Raw genomic sequence first — 15,157 nt, 5'->3', positions numbered from 1 at the left:
CCCACTTCACTGTTTGAGCCAGTTTCTGTGAAAGTTTACCTCTTTGGTGGGTTTGGGCATCATTTGGATCTTAAAGACAGAGATCCATTTGGCTGTTCTCAGGTGTTAAAGTTGTTTGGTGGTCAGGAAATGAATGTGCTTGAGGAGGAACAAACTGCTTTTGAGATTGGGGTTGTGGTTCCAAAGAGAGATGTGAAGGAAGGAGATAAAGCTTCTGACTGTGTGGAGGTGTTGGTAGACGAGTTTAGAAATTTGGGTTTGGTAGTTGAGAGAGTGCATGGCGTTGTTGATGAATTTATCAAGGTTTGTCTTTCTACTTTTGCTCTTATTTTCCTGCCTTGATTTTTCGTTTGGTTTTTCAGTAATTGATTTATATTACCATACATTGTTTCGTGCAATTGGCTCATGAGAATAGATTCTGTGAATAATTTCTGATACGATCTCTCTCTGTATTTATAAATCTTGCTTACTAGGAAATTTTTTTAATTAATCCAAGTGAATCTTTGTATTTTGTACCGACGCATGTAGACAAACAAAGCTTATGAAATTGAGATCTTTTTGCTAATGGCAAAAAAGAAATGTTCCCTTTTGCTAAAATTTGTTGTTTCTATTTTTTATTCTAAATTGCAAATGAGCACTATACTTGGCAATTTATGATAACCCAGCATTATTCATGTCGTTTTTTGTTTATGCTGAATGAAAATGGTACATACAATTCGGCAATGTTTTGTCTATATGGTTTCTTGAATTTGGTTGCTGGACCTTAGATTTCTATCTTTCAGTTGGCAGCACCTTTGGAAACACTGGGGAGGGCTGCAGCTGAATTGCATATTAAAAAACGAACTCCTATTGGTAATGATCTTGCAGTTCTATTCCAGTTGGCTTTCAAATTTTATTATTTTTCATTTGAGGTTGTTCTGTATTTTAGATTCTAGTATCTATTAATTTCCACTTCGGTAATACTAAAAAACTAATATGCTGCACTTGGTTTNAGGGATGGATTTAGAATTTGAATGGGAGGAGGTTGATGCTTTTGAGAGACAGCCTGATGGTTCTTTGTTCAGTTGGTGTGAGCGTTTTCGCTGCTATAGGCACTTAATATATGGAATTGTAAGTCATTTAACATATTAGGATCTTATGATGTTCCAATGCCATTTTTTCTTTCTGATGTTTTGGTATACTACTTCTAATTACAGAATGCTTTTGAATTTTTTTTAATTGTAAATTTATATCGTATTAAGTTTATATGTCCATTCAATTTGATTTTACGTTACAATTTCATGTTTATCTCCATTCTTTTTGTCACTCTTTGGTAGAATACATCCCACCAGTTGACCTCTAGTGTTTTGTTTTTCTAAACTTTGTGCCAGTTGATGTACAAACAACTGAAACCCTTGGAACATTTCCCCTTATAATTATATTTCTGTGTGCAAATATTCATCCATAAGTTTTTGCCGTTGACAAAGATAGAACTGAAATTTTACAGATTAACAAGAGTCAGTCAAGTGTAACATTAAGATTTGACAGCAAAGAATTCCAATGGGAAGTCGGGGAGTATTTACTTCAGAAATTGGAGTCAGAGAGGATCGTCAAAGAAGTGTTTCCTTTGCATGGTATGTTTACAAATTCACAAAATGTGTGCATCTCTGTTAAACTCTAAATTAAGATGATTTTTGACTGATAGATGAAATAAAAAGGAAGAAGCTCCTTCAGACGTGGGCACTGCACTGGTGGGACTTCACAAACCAGCCAATAGATGAGATTTATTCCTATTTTGGAACAAAAGTGAGTTAGTAGCAATAGCAAACTATATTTCTCTCTATTTCCTAACATTAAGCAAGAATTTAATGTCTTTGTAGATTGCCATCTATTTTGCTTTCCTTGGAATGTACACTCGGTGGTTGCTCTTNCCAGCTGCATTTGGGCTTATTTTGCACATGTTTGATTTTGGGTGGGTCATCTTCCTTATTTCTTAATTTCCTTGTTGGCTTTATTAATGCTGCTTATTGAAACTGATGTATGTTTGCTTAATGTTTTCCTTAGGTCATTGCAGTTACTGGTGCTCCCCATTTTCTTCATAAGCATAATATTGTGGGCTATAATGTTTTCCCAGTTCTGGAAACGTAAAAACAATGCCCTTTTNGCCAGGTAGCTTGGTTTACAATGAAATTGTCTTGTGGTTATCAGATCTATGCTTATTCATTTTCAGTTATATTTTTACTTTTTCTAACATACTTTACCTCTTTCTCTTTCTTGGTTGGGTGTTTAGATGGAAGATTCGTTACCCAATTAGAGCTGACCTGGGATATAGACAGGGCATGGAGTGGAGTTCCTCACAGTCTATTGAAATCGCAAAAAAATGGGGGACTGACAAAACTAAAGAGAAAGAAATGTTCCAAAGAATTGAGTGGTTTGGACGACTCATGAGATTCCGAAATGATGCTATCATTATCTTCAGTATTATATGCCTCCAGTTACCATTCGAACTAGCGTATGCTCATATTTACGAGGTTATTGGGTCTGATATTATGAAGTAAGACGCAGAGTCCTCTTGCATTCATGTGAATGTATACACTTGCACGTTCATCTAATTCTATTTTCATCAATGAAAAATCATTTTTAACATTCCAGAGTTTGTGCTCATATTTTTATTTTTTATGCATGATAACTCGGTGCATCAGTTGTGCATGAGTGCTATTGACAGTTGGATGAGAACTATTGCTGAGATTGACTCTGTTCCGGTTGCATACTAGACATAAGATGGAGGAAAATTTTGGGTTTATTGGTTTTGACATAATGGGATTTTAGAGTTTGTATCTGCTGCTGCACTTGTCCTCATGCTTAGAAACTTTGGACAAGGAGAGGGAAAGTCGAATTAGAAATATTAAGTCAAACAGAAACCCAATTTAAGGGCACAACCAATTCTGATCTGTAGCGTTCATTTAGACACAGCATTCATTCTTTTTTCCTATGGTATTAATTCTTTGGAATTATAGTGTGAGAATGACACTTATCCTTTCTTTATTTTTCAGGTTTGGGTTGACTACCATTTATCTTTTTGCCATTCAGCTCCTTACACAGATTGGGGGCAAGATCTCCGTCAAGCTCATTAAGTATGAAAATAATGAAAACACAGAAAAAAAAGCAGACAGCTTGGTCTACAAGGTGTGTTAAGTGGAGATCAATCCCTAGCGTCTTCTTTGCTGTTTCTTGGAGGAGTTTTCTACGCTTCAAAGTTCAAGGACTTATTTTGTGTTTTAATTTATTTTGCAGGTGTTTGGTCTTTATTTCATGCAGTCATATATAGGAGTTTTCTACCATGCCCTTTTGCACCGCAATTTTTCAACACTCCGCAAAGTCTTGATTCAACGCCTCCTTGTGTCTCAGGTAAAATGAGTTCTATTTTATTCACTGTTTTGATTTTATACCTCTCCTCTCATGCTCATGAATTGGTCTATGCTTTCCAGGTGTTGGAAAACTTGTTGGAAAATACTTTGCCATATCTCAAGTACAGTTATAAGAAATATAGAGTTCGGTAAGCCTATACTATGTTTTTATCTTCTGGACCCTTATGTTTTGGGGTGATTTTAAGTTTATCTGAACATGACCTTATTTGCCATTCTGAATTCAAGAAGCAAGAAAAAACGTGAAAAAGGTTCATCAACTGGGAAGATCCAGTTTGCTTCTAGGGTAGAAAAAGAGTACCTGAAGCCTTCTTATTCCGCAAGCATTGGCATGGAACTTGAAGATGGGTTGTTTGATGGTAATATGTCAATTATGTCTGGCGTTTTAAAATTTGCATTTTCCTCCTTAGTTTCAAGTAATCATGAGAATTCTTGTATGTTTCTTTATTCTCTGCTGATTAGCACTGTGATTTGACCTGCAGACTTTCTGGAGGTTGCATTGCAGTTTGGAATGATAATGATGTTTGCTTGTGCATTCCCCCTTGCTTTTGCTTTTGCAACTTTGGTAAAATATGCTTTATGGTTGTTTATTTGGAGTTCTTTATGCTTTGTAGTATTTTGTATTCTAATGTTCGATTTGTACTTTTCACAGAACAACATCACCGAAATTAGGGCGGATGCATTGAAGCTTCTTGCCATGTTGAGAAGACCAACTCCTCGTTTTTCCACAACAATTGGAGCTTGGCTGAATATATTTCAGGTACTTATGGTTTATGGTTATGTATTGTGAAGAAAATATAGAATTCGTATAGCTCAACCTTAAATTCTGGAAAGTTAAGAATGGATTGATTAGGTAAAGAGACATATTTGTTGGCAGCTGTATTAGATTTGCTTTCTTCTCTGCAGTAAATATAAAACAAGGGAGAGAATTGGAGGGTTGACTATGTGTTCCATTTTCTCTCTTATCGTCATCTTTCTAATGTCAGGTTGTCTGCAATTTGTAGTTTCTCGTTGTTATGTCTATATGCACCAACTGTGCGCTTCTAGTATGGTTATATGATGAAGAGGGCAAATGGAAGATAGAGCCTGGCCTGGCTGCAATTCTGGTTATGGAACATGTCCTCTTGTTGATCAAGTTTGGATTCTCCCGCTTTGTTCCGGAGGTGAACGCTTACTCCAAATTTACATCATCTCTTGTTATTATAACATGTAATGGTTAAAAGGAAGATGCTGATCATTATATTATCATAAAACTTTCTTGCAGGAACCGGCTTGGGTGAAGGCCGACCGTGTGAAAGATGCAACGACGGCTGAGAACATGTGCTCGAAACAGCTTTTGAGGAACATTTCTGGTGAGAGGGCGACATTTGGTGAACTTAAAAAGTCACAATAAGGTCAGGGAGTAGAGGTTTTATCGTTGCTGTCTTCTCATAAGTTAGAAACTAAGCCACAAATAGGCTTTCTAGAGTTGAGCTGCAGTAGCACAAAAATTTTGGTTTCGTTTTTGTTTGTTCTTTTGGTGGGTTGTAATGGTTTTGTAAGTAGATGTATAGTACTGGCTATAATTTCTTTTTCCTTGCATGGTTTAAATTCCAATTTCACCTAAATATAACAGAAAAGTGCAAAAAAATTGTTTTTGCCTTTTGTGAGTATTAACAAAATAGCATGCAATTTGGATACTTGGCTTGACACAGGCCTTATTTTGGATGGAAAAATCAACTATTTACATCATTGGGCGCATTTACATACAAGGACCAATCAATCAATCATTTCTTAATCTCCTATTTACGTTTATCAGCATGGAAAATTGAGTTACAACTCAAGTAACTCCATCATTTTGATATTCACTATGTTCAAAGCAGAACTACTTCCATTAGGCACTTACAGTTAGGCTTGTCATCAGTCAGCCACGAGTGCCTCCGAAGCGGCCGCTGACTTGGCGGGCGTAAGCAACAACAGCCTTAGCCCACCTCCTGATCCCAGATTTCAACTTCTCCGAATCCATGTCCTTGAGTGATTTTCCTTGTTCTGTTGAAATCTCCATGAAAGAAAAACATCGATCAAACCGCCTGCGCTTTGCTGTAACTACATCGCCGCCGTTACCACCATTGTTTAGAGAATAACTCTTCTTAGTCTTCTTCGTAGATGCACCACCCATCCCAGCTCCGCCGTTGTTGAGAGAGAGACTCTTCTTGACAGACATGGCTTCTGGGTTTGGTTTGCTGAGAAATGAATGGTTGAAAAGTGATGCAATAGTAGCTAGAAAATCAGCAAGCTGGTCTAATTTATAGGAGATAGAGAATTGTATTAAGGCAAGTAATTAACATTCGTGTTCTAGAATATAATGCGTGTGAAATCCATTGACAAAGACTCTTTCAATTGATAGCGTCCATCAAAATTAAATATTTTGTGGTTTTAACATATAAATATGTTCATCTTTTAACCATGGGGTGCATGTGAGATGAGATATTAGCACATGCATAAAAGATTAATTAGTTAAAAACCTTCCCGGCAAAAAACATTGACCATAAAATTGTAATGTTGACTTTTATTATTATTTTTATAATAGAACTGGTTACGGTTCTTTGCACGATTGGATTTGAGGGTTTCTTGAAATAAAGAACTTCTTGTATATAAAACTTGCTCGCCAAGTTTTGTCCATCACCCAAAAACAACAATATATATATATATATATATATATATATATATATATATATATATATATATGAATGAAACGAGCGTTCTGCCTACCTTCCAAGACCTTAACCTGCTACTGTAGGCATGTGACAGGCTAATGAGTAATATTCCCAATCTGGTGGCAAAAGTCTTTGTAGTTTGCTGATGTGATTATTATTATTTTTTTAAGTTGGGCTAAGAGCATTTACAATAATACTCTTTATTTTTTAGATAAAATTTAGCGAAAAACACATAAAAGCTATTTTATGAACTGTTTATAAAATTTGAACTCTAATCATACTCTTTAGTTTAGGGAGTCGTAAATATTATAATTAGCATTAATTAAAAGTTAAAAATATGCATAAAACAAAGCAATATTAAATTATAAGGAGTCACTAGGGCCCTGTTTGGTTCATGAAAAAGGAGACTTGGGATGGGAAATCAATTACTTTCCCATGTTTGGTAAGTCTAGGCATGGAAAATCGTTTCCTAACTCATGAGAAAGTAGGGAGAAAGTGAAGCCATCCATGGGAAATGATTTCTCCTCAAATTCATTCCATGAACCAAACGGAGCCTAGAAATCCGTTCTCTCTTTCTCCTTAGAATTAGGAGTTCATAGAGGTCTCCCTATTTTATGAGGTAGATAGAGAGCAAAGTTGAAGTTGTATTTTTTCAATTCCTCACTAAAATTTATCTAAAGAGGTAGTTTATGGAGTCCATTATGAATCGGTGCTCTAATATTATTATTAAACAATAAATTATTGATGGGCTATTGAGTAAATTTGAAGCAAAATTAGTCCTAAGTTCTTGGAAAGTTTCCACCATCATTGTTGCAAGGAATATAATTTTGGCCATAATTCATTTTTGGTCCCTATAGTTTGACACTTTAACCACTTTTGACCATGTAGTTTCAATTTGTCACTTTTGACCTTGTAGTTTCATATTTGTAGCAATTCAATGACATGTTAAAATTGACTTCAATATCTTGAACAGAGCAATCATGTGCCCCTCACATGGAGGGGCAATTTTGTCAGCCAAAGCCCCACGTAAAAGCTTGTCTCTACCTTTTCCCCTGGGCGCGCGAAATTGACCATTTTGAAGTAGATTAGGATTAGGGCTCCTAAAAATTTAGTGAAATTCATCTAGGTTTTCGATTGAGTGCAACGAGAGGGTGCGAAAAAAGACTAGCAGAACTTCAATCGGTTGTTGTTTCTGTAAAGAAGCAACGACGATGGTGAAGAAGATATGTGAAGTCAATGAAGGCTTCAATAATCTAGGTGAACTCAAAATCTCCAAGGTCCCATTTGGTTCATGGGAAAGGAGATTTGGGAATGGGAAATCAATTGCTTTCCCGTGTTTGGTAAGTCTAGGTATGGGAAATCATTGTCTGGCTTATGGGAAAGTAGGGGGAAAGTGAAGCCATCCTCCCAACTTGGGTTTTGTTTACCCTCCTCATGGGAAAGTTTGGGAAAATGAGCTAACATTAAATACATATTTTTTATGACCATTTTATCCCCATTAACAATTTAGAATTACAATATATCATTAAATGCATTTTTTTTTATTTGATTTAATATGGGTATAATTGAAAATTTATACAAACTTTGTTTTCCATTCCTATTCAAAACAAACATGGGAAATGAAACAAAATGATATTTCCCGGTTACTTTCCCAGCATTACCAAACGTGGGAAAGGAATCTTCCATTCCCATTCCTTGGGGAATGACATGGGAAATGATTTCCCCTCAAATTCATTCCATAAACCAAACAAAGCCTAAAGGTACAGTTTTCTGTGCGAAATTGTTTTATAACATTTATTCGACTTTTCAATGCATATAAGTGGGTTACAACGCTTTTGTTCCATTCTTTTGTGGCCTTGTTTTGTTCTGTAACTTTGGGTTTGGAAAGTTATTGCTTTGTTGTTTTGTTCTGAATCTGTAGGGAGAGAGAAATGGATGGAGGAGATAAAGATTGGTTAGGTGCTAGGAATTTGGGATAGTGAAGGAGGGAGGATTTTGAGATTTTGGTTGCCCATTTTTGCACCCAAGGAAAGAGGTAGCGACCAATTTTTAAAGTGAGGTTTTGGTCTGATAAAAGTGCCCCTCCAAGTGAGTGGCAAGTGGTTGTTCCGTTAAAGAAATTGAAAGAAATTTTATCTTGTCCTTGAATTGTTACAAATATGAAACTACAATATCAAAAGTGACGAAATTAAAACTATAAGGTCGAAAGTGATTGAAATGCCAAACTATAGAGACCAAAAGTGACTTTTGGCCTAAAACTTTCCACAATAATTGAACTCTTATTGTGGGGAAATAAAAGCTCATTTGGATTAAAAATCACACCTTCTTTCTTTCATTTTTTTTATTTTTATTTATAATCAAACCCCAGCTTTTTTATATTATTATTTAAAGCAAGAAGAATGTTATTACTAAAGTTGATATACTTAGGGCCCGTTTGGGAGTGTTTCTGGAAAACTAAAAGCGCTTTTTGATAACCAAAAGCGTTTTTAACCGCATTTGGCATAAAAGTTTAGAAGTACTTATAGGCCATAGAAGCTTTTTTCTGAAGAAGCACCTGCCTTGTGCTTCTCCTTTAGGAAGCGTTCCCAAGTGCTTTTGATTTCTTATGAAAATTTCAAGACCTTTATAATAAAAGCTCTTTTACTAGAAGTGATTATTAGCAAAAGTGATTCCTAGAGAAGCAGTTCCACCACAAAGAAAACAAAGACAAGTCCTTTGTAACTATTTGTAAAACAAAACTAATCCTTACAACACACTCGTCAACTTTTTTTACCCGAGTTTTGAAAATAACATTTGTAACTCATTTTACAGGTGTGAAAGAACTCACTTAGCTAGAGTCGAATAAAACGTCGAACATATATTTTTATTACAGAATTAATCGAATTAAGATCGAAACTCCAGGGTTTCTTTTCTCCAATTGCAACAACAACGAAAAAGTAAACAGATAATTGGGCTAAGTTACCCTCTTCACTTAAAATTCAGGCCTTCCGAAATGGGCTTGTAAACAAACCCATAAAAATAAACCAACCCAGAAGAGAAACCAAAAAAGTTGTGTGGGGTCAGGTTCCAAGCTGGCGGCTGAGTAGGAAATAGGAACCTTTCAATGTGACGCAAACTGTCCACCCTTATATATATAAGGCACAACAAAGTCCTCTCCTTCAACTTCTCTCCCTCGTTTAAGATTCCATTTTTACGTTAATTAGACCCAGTTGAAAATTTCTACGCTTTCTGAAACTTCCTCCTCATCGATCAACCCAGTCATGATCCCTGAATAGTAATTTCTCTCTCTCTCTCTCTCTCTCTCTCTCTCTCTCTCTCTCTCTCTCATGAACAATTGCATGCATGTCTACATGTTATCACCTTTTTTGTCATAGCTTAGTTTCTGTGTGATTGTTTTATGGCTGTTGATAATGTTAACCCTGTTCAATTTGATTGGATTTGGATTTTGGTCAAACCCAGAAATTTTTATTTTTGTTTTTGTTTTTATTGAAGGGTTCTTTTATTTTCAACTTTTGGGTATGTGGGATGGCTTTTGATTTGGCCATTTGATTAGAGATTGTTTGTTTAGTAGTATCTTAAAAAACTGGAAGAAAGTTCTTACGAAAATCAATTTTGTGGATCCCTTTTTTTTGGGATCACATTTCATTTCAAGAAGCTATCTGCAATTTTGATTGTAGTGAATACAAAAGCTGTAAAAACAATGTATGAGATCCATGGACTCTGGTAAATAAGATGAATATGTTAGTCATACTTTTGAAATGATGATTCTTTCTGCTGTGGCTTGGTGTTTTCTTAGGCACCTATAATCTCCTTGAGTTATTTGGATGATATGCTGCCATGGAATTCATATCTTTGCTGCCTGTATAATTTTGTCACAATTTGAAGAAACATTAAATAGATATGCAGGGCATAGTTGTTGACATATTCTGACAGAGTAGGTGTTTTTGGTAATAAGATTTGATGATATGTTAATGTTTTATTTTAGTTATTTCCCTTAGTTACCGTACTGAAGCATAAAGTTTGAGGTTCTAATTAGTTATTTTCCTCCATTTTGCAGTGACTATCTTTTCAAACTTTTGCTCATTGGAGATTCCGGTGTGGGCAAGTCATGCCTTCTACTGAGATTTGCGGTAAAAGTTCAACAATGTTATATATAGGATGATGGTTTTCTTTTTGCCACGCTTCTCTTATACACACACATTAAATTCTTATACCTTCTCCCTCAGTCATCTCTTTGAATTCGTCCTAAATTTTAAACCATAACTATTGTGTAACATGCGATACATAAATGTATGCTTGTGATCAGAGTTGGTTGAGCCAAATGCTGATGTCTGATTTTCTTTGATCTTTTATTGACAATTCCACTCTCATCTTGTGTAGGATGATTCTTACATTGACAGCTACATAAGTACCATTGGTGTTGACTTTGTAAGTACAGTGGCATAATAAATCACTTCTGATGTGTGGTTATTTTGATGTCATGGCAGTGATTTCATCTCTTTGTTTCCTCTATTTAGAAAATTCGAACGGTGGAGCAGGATGGGAAAGTTGTCAAACTTCAAATAGTAAGTATATTTTTTATTAAGGCTGGATTGGAATCGAAGTTCCTTAGCTGAAAAAATCTGAAATCTCCATTTCTTCTGAATAGTGGGACACTGCTGGTCAAGAGCGTTTCAGAACGATTACAAGCAGCTACTACCGTGGTGCCCATGGCATCATTGTAAGTATTAATTCACCTCTTTATAATGTAGATTTTTGGTCCTGCAAGCTTTTCATAGGATGATCTTCATGAATGTGGTTTTTGAAATTATTTGCTAGCTTGTCTATGACGTGACGGACCAAGAAAGCTTCAACAATGTCAAGACCTGGCTGCAAGAAATTGATAAATTTGCAGTTGGAAATGTGAACAAGCTCTTGGTTGGAAACAAGAGTGACTTAGCTGACAAGAAAGTGGTCTCTTCTGAAGCTAGCAAGGTATCTTAGCTGCTAATTAATCTTATTTTGTTATCAAGTCATGATGAGTTAAATAAGCATGCACCATTGATCAAATTTACGTGTTCAAACTTTATGTTGTTCACATTCTTCTTACCCCAAAACCCCGCTGTTTTTAAAAGGCATTTGCAGATGAGCTAGGTATTCCATTCTTGGAAACAAGTGCCAAAAATTCGACTAATGTAGAGCAGGCATTCATGACTATGGTTGCAGAGATAAAGAACAGGTGAGTTCATCTCCATTTTACTTTTGTCATATTTCTGATTGATATGGGCATTTCAGATCAAGAGTTTAAGTAAGATAAATCTGTGATCTGTAGTTGTACTGGAACAACTGCAATGGTAAAACATCAGTATTTTTATACAGCATCGGTAAATATTTTTTTCTTCGGGTTGCAGGATAGCTACCCAACCAATGAGTGTCAACAAACCATCCACTGTGCATATGCGTGGACAGCCAGTCGTCCAAAAGACCACCTGCTGCTCATCTTGATTTATCAGCGAAGATAAGATGAATGTGTTCTTGATGGTGGTGGGAAGCTTGCAGAAACATGTGGTTTTGCATTGGACCCTTATTTGACTGCAAGCCTCCTCATAATATGTACAGCAGATTGTCATGATACTTGGCTCCCCATTCATTCGTTGGTTTAGAAAGTCAAGAAATTATTGGAATAATATAGTCAACGAATCTTTAACAATTGTATGTCATATTATCACAGTTCATTTTTAAGTTTATCTATATTTGATTTGATCAGCTACATTTCTTCATTCAAAACTGAACTGGTTTGTTTGGACATGGTGATTTGTTGTTCTGAGAACCTCTAATGTCCTCCCTGTCCCGAGTGTTTGCAGTTGGGCATATGCAAAATTACCATATGAAAATTAACAGAGTATTTTCATTGGTTATCGATAAGTTGGTTGTTAGGGTCCATGCCGAAATTTTGCCAAATGATTGGTTGAAAAGACAAAAATTTATATCCAGGAATCTTTTGCAAAACAAACTAAATAAAATCCCCAAAATCCAAATACATCTTGAGTTTTCAAGGACGATCCAATCAAATCCAAAATCATGAAAAGAACACTAGTGTATCAGCCCCCTATAACTCACTTCCTGCCATAGACTCTAACAGCTTGCCTGTTCCTCTTCTTGACACCAGACTTGGCAACCTTGAGGCTCTTGTGAACAACACTCAACCTTGCAAGGGCTGCTTTTTTCAGATCTGGCCTGTAGTAGTTATCTGCCACCTGCAATGCGGAATACAAAATGAATAACAGAGAAACAACAAAAGGGAAAACCTAGATAAGGCAAATATAGATTCATGCAATCAATACAATACAAATACTTTATCATCCTTGAAGGATACCAACATATGAGGGACCAACAATAAAAACACGAAACCCTAAAAACACAATGCGTGCAAGCATATCAAGAACATTTCATCGAAGAAACCATTATAAATAGTTTATCTTACATGTTAAGGCTCATCACTGCAATATAAACCTACCAAGTATTTTCTTAAAAAAATAACCATTCAGATCCTTGAGGTAAACCAATTTCAGATTTTGACCAGAAAAATAGTGAAGGTTACCTATATATAAGAGATTAACAAGGAGAACCCAATCTAAAGAAGACAATGGATGCTCAGAAGCCAAGCGTAACAAGAGTATTTCACTGAAGAAACCATTACACAAATGATCCTTCTTACATGTTAAAAGCTCATCACTGCAGCACAAACCTACAAACTTCTTAGTAAAATAATCATTCAGATCCTTGAAAAAGCATGAAGCTTACCTACATATAAGAGATTAACAAATAGAACCTAATCTAATAAAAAAGACTATTCCTACTCCACTATACTGAGGGATATGGCTGCTGCTGTGATTTTAAGTGTTTTTTTGCATCTTGTTTTCTTTGGGTCTTTCTGGTGTAGCAGTCTCTGTGTGGTTTGGCTAGTGTCTTTGTTTTTTTAGTCTGTTTTTTCTGTTGTTGTTCGTTTGGCTTGTGGATGCCTCATCCACTTATGTGTTCCTTTTCGTTTCTTTCAATAAATTTCGTTTCTATTATTAAATATTTAAAAATAAAAAAAAAGAGAAGCTAATCTAATAAAAAAAGACAATGCACGCTCAGAAACTAAGTGTAACAAGAGTATTTCACTGAAGAAACCACTACAAAAATGATCCTTCAACTGCAAGGTACTACAAGTATGTTCTTAGAAAAGTAATCATTCAGATACTTGAGATAAACCCCATTTCAGATTTTTCCAAGAAAAGGCATGAAGCTTACTTACATCTAAGAGATTAACAAAGAGAACCCCATCTAATTAAAGGACAATAAACGCTCAGAAGCGTAACAAGAATATTTCACTGAAGATATCATTACAAATGATTCTTCTAACATAACATGTTAAGGCTTATCACCAAAGCATAAACCAACAAGTATCTTCTAACATGTTAAGGATCACCAATGCAACAAAAACTTGCAAGCATGTTCTTAGTAAAATAATCATTCGGCAGAGCAAAGCTTCAAAGTTTATTTACCTGGTTTGCGACTGCCTTGGCCATCCTGCGAAACTCCTGTTTCATCACAGACTTATGGAGCAAAGCAGCAGGTTTGTTCTGCTTCTTGGTCTTAGTTGTTGCCAACAACACAGATTGATCTTTACCGACAGCCTCAATGGTCACAGTTTTCTTGTTTGCCAGCCCTGATCGAAAACCATCTCAATTAAAAAACAAACTTGCTCGGGAACCAAACAGAAAGCAAACAAAATGGGATGTAGAGAAATGTACCAGAGTGCTTGTAGGTGTTGAGGTTGAGGAGATTGTTGGGCTCCTTGCTGAACCGCACACCGGCGTGGCTTCTCCCGAACTCCTTCACCAGAAAAGAGTTGTTCTTCTTCACTATCTCCCAGATCAGTTGCCCTGGCACCGTCGCCATCTCCCAGATTTTGCTTTTGCTGCTCAGACTTGGGGTTTAGGGTTTAGGGGGAGAGGAGATTGGGGGTTTAATATTTAACCTTTTATATATATGCTGAAACCCTAATTCCTTTATTCTTTGGACCCGAGGGGTATCATTTATTTTCACATATTACGCTTATGTCCTCTGTTGTGTTGTTGACCCGGTTTGTATTGGGCTGGTTATAATTGGGTCGGATAAGTCGAGGAATCGTTGAATTATATCTTGCATCTGAACCAATGGGTAAAGGAATTCGAATTTGAAACATCATCTAACATTTGAAAAAAAATGCAATTGAGTCAAGAGCTGGTTGATTTACAAACTTTGTATTGACAAACTGTACATTCAGAAAATAAATTCATGACGAATGATTCAAGTTAATCTTAAATAGGTTCATATCAAAATCACGGATTTAGATTGGATGATTTGACAAAATAATGAACGTGGTAGGGAAAGTGTGTCCTCTTTCAAAAAAAGGGACTTCCTTGCATGATTGACTTCACAAGTGATAAAAATTCGTACTAAAATTACATGGAAATGTTCATTCTTCTTAATTAGCAAATCATAGTTTGATATATATATATATGGAGATTTTTTTCTTCATTTCCTTTTAGTGAGCTATTTTTTGCATAAAGCAAGGCCCGAAAGAACAGCTTCCTGTTGCTAGTTTCTTCTTCTAGTTTCCATTCTTCCAGGATATCAAGAAGGTTATGAGATTCTGTTGGGTTCCAAGAGAGGCCACACAAAATGCAGTAGGTTCCTTCCAGGGTTTATGACATGCGAGTTAGCTAGGGTTTTGATGTTAACTTGAAATTAATCTAGACAGTCCAAAATTATCTATGTTGTGGCATGTGGTAGACTGGTAGCGGTAGGTAAAGTAACATGGTCATGTGATTATTTTCTTATTTTGCAGAACAATATCTCTCTTCTTTTTTTTGGAAACGAAACTTGTGGTCTCTAATTGTTTGTAATTCGAAATTCTTGACAATATAAAATCTAAAATCTACCTTCCAAAATAGATTTCACCTTTTTCCCTGTTAAATAGAGGCCAAAGAGGAGAGGAGAATCGAACTCTAAAGTGGGAAGATAAACTACTCTCAAACCACTCGAGCT

The 15,157-nt window shown here is 35.9% G+C and overlaps 4 protein-coding genes and 4 non-coding genes across 9 annotated transcripts in view; 2 read left to right on the top strand and 6 right to left on the bottom strand.

Annotated features, from left to right (window-relative positions):
• Nucleotides 1–4,979, top strand: part of LOC117623144 (anoctamin-like protein At1g73020) — a 5,231-nt gene extending 252 nt beyond the window's left edge. The window contains exons 1-16 of one of the 2 annotated variants that reach the window (XM_034354014.1): nucleotides 1–303; nucleotides 783–852; nucleotides 995–1,110; nucleotides 1,487–1,613; nucleotides 1,685–1,785; nucleotides 1,860–1,951; nucleotides 2,044–2,148; nucleotides 2,270–2,533; nucleotides 3,033–3,165; nucleotides 3,274–3,387; nucleotides 3,468–3,535; nucleotides 3,633–3,763; nucleotides 3,887–3,969; nucleotides 4,057–4,164; nucleotides 4,409–4,567; nucleotides 4,669–4,979. The exon at nucleotides 1–303 is cut by the window's left edge and continues 252 nt beyond it. In XM_034354014.1, coding sequence (XP_034209905.1) covers nucleotides 130–303; nucleotides 783–852; nucleotides 995–1,110; nucleotides 1,487–1,613; nucleotides 1,685–1,785; nucleotides 1,860–1,951; nucleotides 2,044–2,148; nucleotides 2,270–2,533; nucleotides 3,033–3,165; nucleotides 3,274–3,387; nucleotides 3,468–3,535; nucleotides 3,633–3,763; nucleotides 3,887–3,969; nucleotides 4,057–4,164; nucleotides 4,409–4,567; nucleotides 4,669–4,797 — 1,974 coding nt within the window. In that variant the 5' untranslated portion in view covers nucleotides 1–129 and the 3' untranslated portion in view covers nucleotides 4,798–4,979. The remainder of the gene's footprint in view (nucleotides 304–782; nucleotides 853–994; nucleotides 1,111–1,486; nucleotides 1,614–1,684; nucleotides 1,786–1,859; nucleotides 1,952–2,043; nucleotides 2,149–2,269; nucleotides 2,534–3,032; nucleotides 3,166–3,273; nucleotides 3,388–3,467; nucleotides 3,536–3,632; nucleotides 3,764–3,886; nucleotides 3,970–4,056; nucleotides 4,165–4,408; nucleotides 4,568–4,668) is intronic. The other variant, XM_034354015.1, reaches the window with a different exon arrangement.
• Nucleotides 4,980–5,075: 96 nt separating this feature from the next.
• Nucleotides 5,076–5,658, bottom strand: LOC117623145. The gene has a single exon (XM_034354016.1). It carries the CDS (start codon nucleotides 5,605–5,607, stop codon nucleotides 5,308–5,310), a length of 300 nt encoding a protein of 99 aa, XP_034209907.1. The 5' UTR covers nucleotides 5,608–5,658; the 3' UTR covers nucleotides 5,076–5,307.
• Nucleotides 5,659–9,221: 3,563 nt separating this feature from the next.
• On the top strand, nucleotides 9,222–11,885 carry LOC117621230 (GTP-binding protein YPTM2-like). Its single transcript, XM_034351585.1, has 8 exons — nucleotides 9,222–9,374; nucleotides 10,158–10,230; nucleotides 10,481–10,528; nucleotides 10,618–10,665; nucleotides 10,749–10,820; nucleotides 10,919–11,074; nucleotides 11,215–11,318; nucleotides 11,491–11,885. Exons 1-8 carry the CDS (start codon nucleotides 9,361–9,363, stop codon nucleotides 11,582–11,584), a joined length of 609 nt encoding a protein of 202 aa, XP_034207476.1. The 5' UTR covers nucleotides 9,222–9,360; the 3' UTR covers nucleotides 11,585–11,885.
• A 158-nt stretch (nucleotides 11,886–12,043) lies between these two features.
• LOC117621231 (60S ribosomal protein L28-2-like) lies at nucleotides 12,044–14,156 on the bottom strand. Its single transcript, XM_034351586.1, has 3 exons — nucleotides 13,879–14,156; nucleotides 13,630–13,793; nucleotides 12,044–12,336 (listed from the first exon to the last, which is right to left on the bottom strand). The coding sequence occupies exons 1-3, from the start codon at nucleotides 14,024–14,026 to the stop codon at nucleotides 12,196–12,198; spliced, it is 453 nt and encodes a 150-aa protein (XP_034207477.1). The 5' UTR covers nucleotides 14,027–14,156; the 3' UTR covers nucleotides 12,044–12,195.
• Nucleotides 12,502–12,586, bottom strand: LOC117623686. The gene has a single exon (XR_004585211.1). It is a non-coding gene; the product is annotated as a small nucleolar RNA R24 (small nucleolar RNA).
• On the bottom strand, nucleotides 12,729–12,821 carry LOC117623685. Its single transcript, XR_004585210.1, has one exon. It is a non-coding gene; the product is annotated as a small nucleolar RNA R24 (small nucleolar RNA).
• Nucleotides 13,211–13,284, bottom strand: LOC117623688. Its single transcript, XR_004585213.1, has one exon. It is a non-coding gene; the product is annotated as a small nucleolar RNA R24 (small nucleolar RNA).
• On the bottom strand, nucleotides 13,426–13,518 carry LOC117623687. The gene has a single exon (XR_004585212.1). It is a non-coding gene; the product is annotated as a small nucleolar RNA R24 (small nucleolar RNA).
• Nucleotides 14,157–15,157: the final 1,001 nt, after the last annotated feature.

Source organism: Prunus dulcis, chromosome 3 (genome assembly GCF_902201215.1).
Source record: "Prunus dulcis chromosome 3, ALMONDv2, whole genome shotgun sequence".
Lineage (NCBI taxonomy): Eukaryota > Viridiplantae > Streptophyta > Magnoliopsida > Rosales > Rosaceae > Prunus > Prunus dulcis.
The sequence above is the reverse complement of the archived record's forward strand: the minus strand, read 5'-3'. Positions and strand labels throughout refer to the sequence as shown.

Bases quoted from the DNA above. Each gene is read 5' to 3' on its own strand.
- LOC117623145 (XM_034354016.1), bottom strand. From the start codon at position 5,607: ATGTCTGTCAAGAAGAGTCTCTCTCTCAACAACGGCGGAGCTGGGATG.
- LOC117621231 (XM_034351586.1), bottom strand. From the start codon at position 14,026: ATGGCGACGGTGCCAGGGCAACTGATCTGGGAGATAGTGAAGAAGAAC. The intron at 13,794-13,878 runs GTACATTTCTCT...GTTTTCGATCAG, and splicing joins CAACACCTACAAGCACTCTG to GGCTGGCAAACAAGAAAACT. The intron at 12,337-13,629 runs GTAAATAAACTT...TCCGCATTGCAG, and splicing joins CCAAGGCAGTCGCAAACCAG to GTGGCAGATAACTACTACAG.
- LOC117621230 (XM_034351585.1), top strand. The intron at 10,821-10,918 runs GTAAGTATTAAT...ATTATTTGCTAG, and splicing joins GTGGTGCCCATGGCATCATT to CTTGTCTATGACGTGACGGA. The intron at 11,075-11,214 runs GTATCTTAGCTG...TGTTTTTAAAAG, and splicing joins TCTCTTCTGAAGCTAGCAAG to GCATTTGCAGATGAGCTAGG.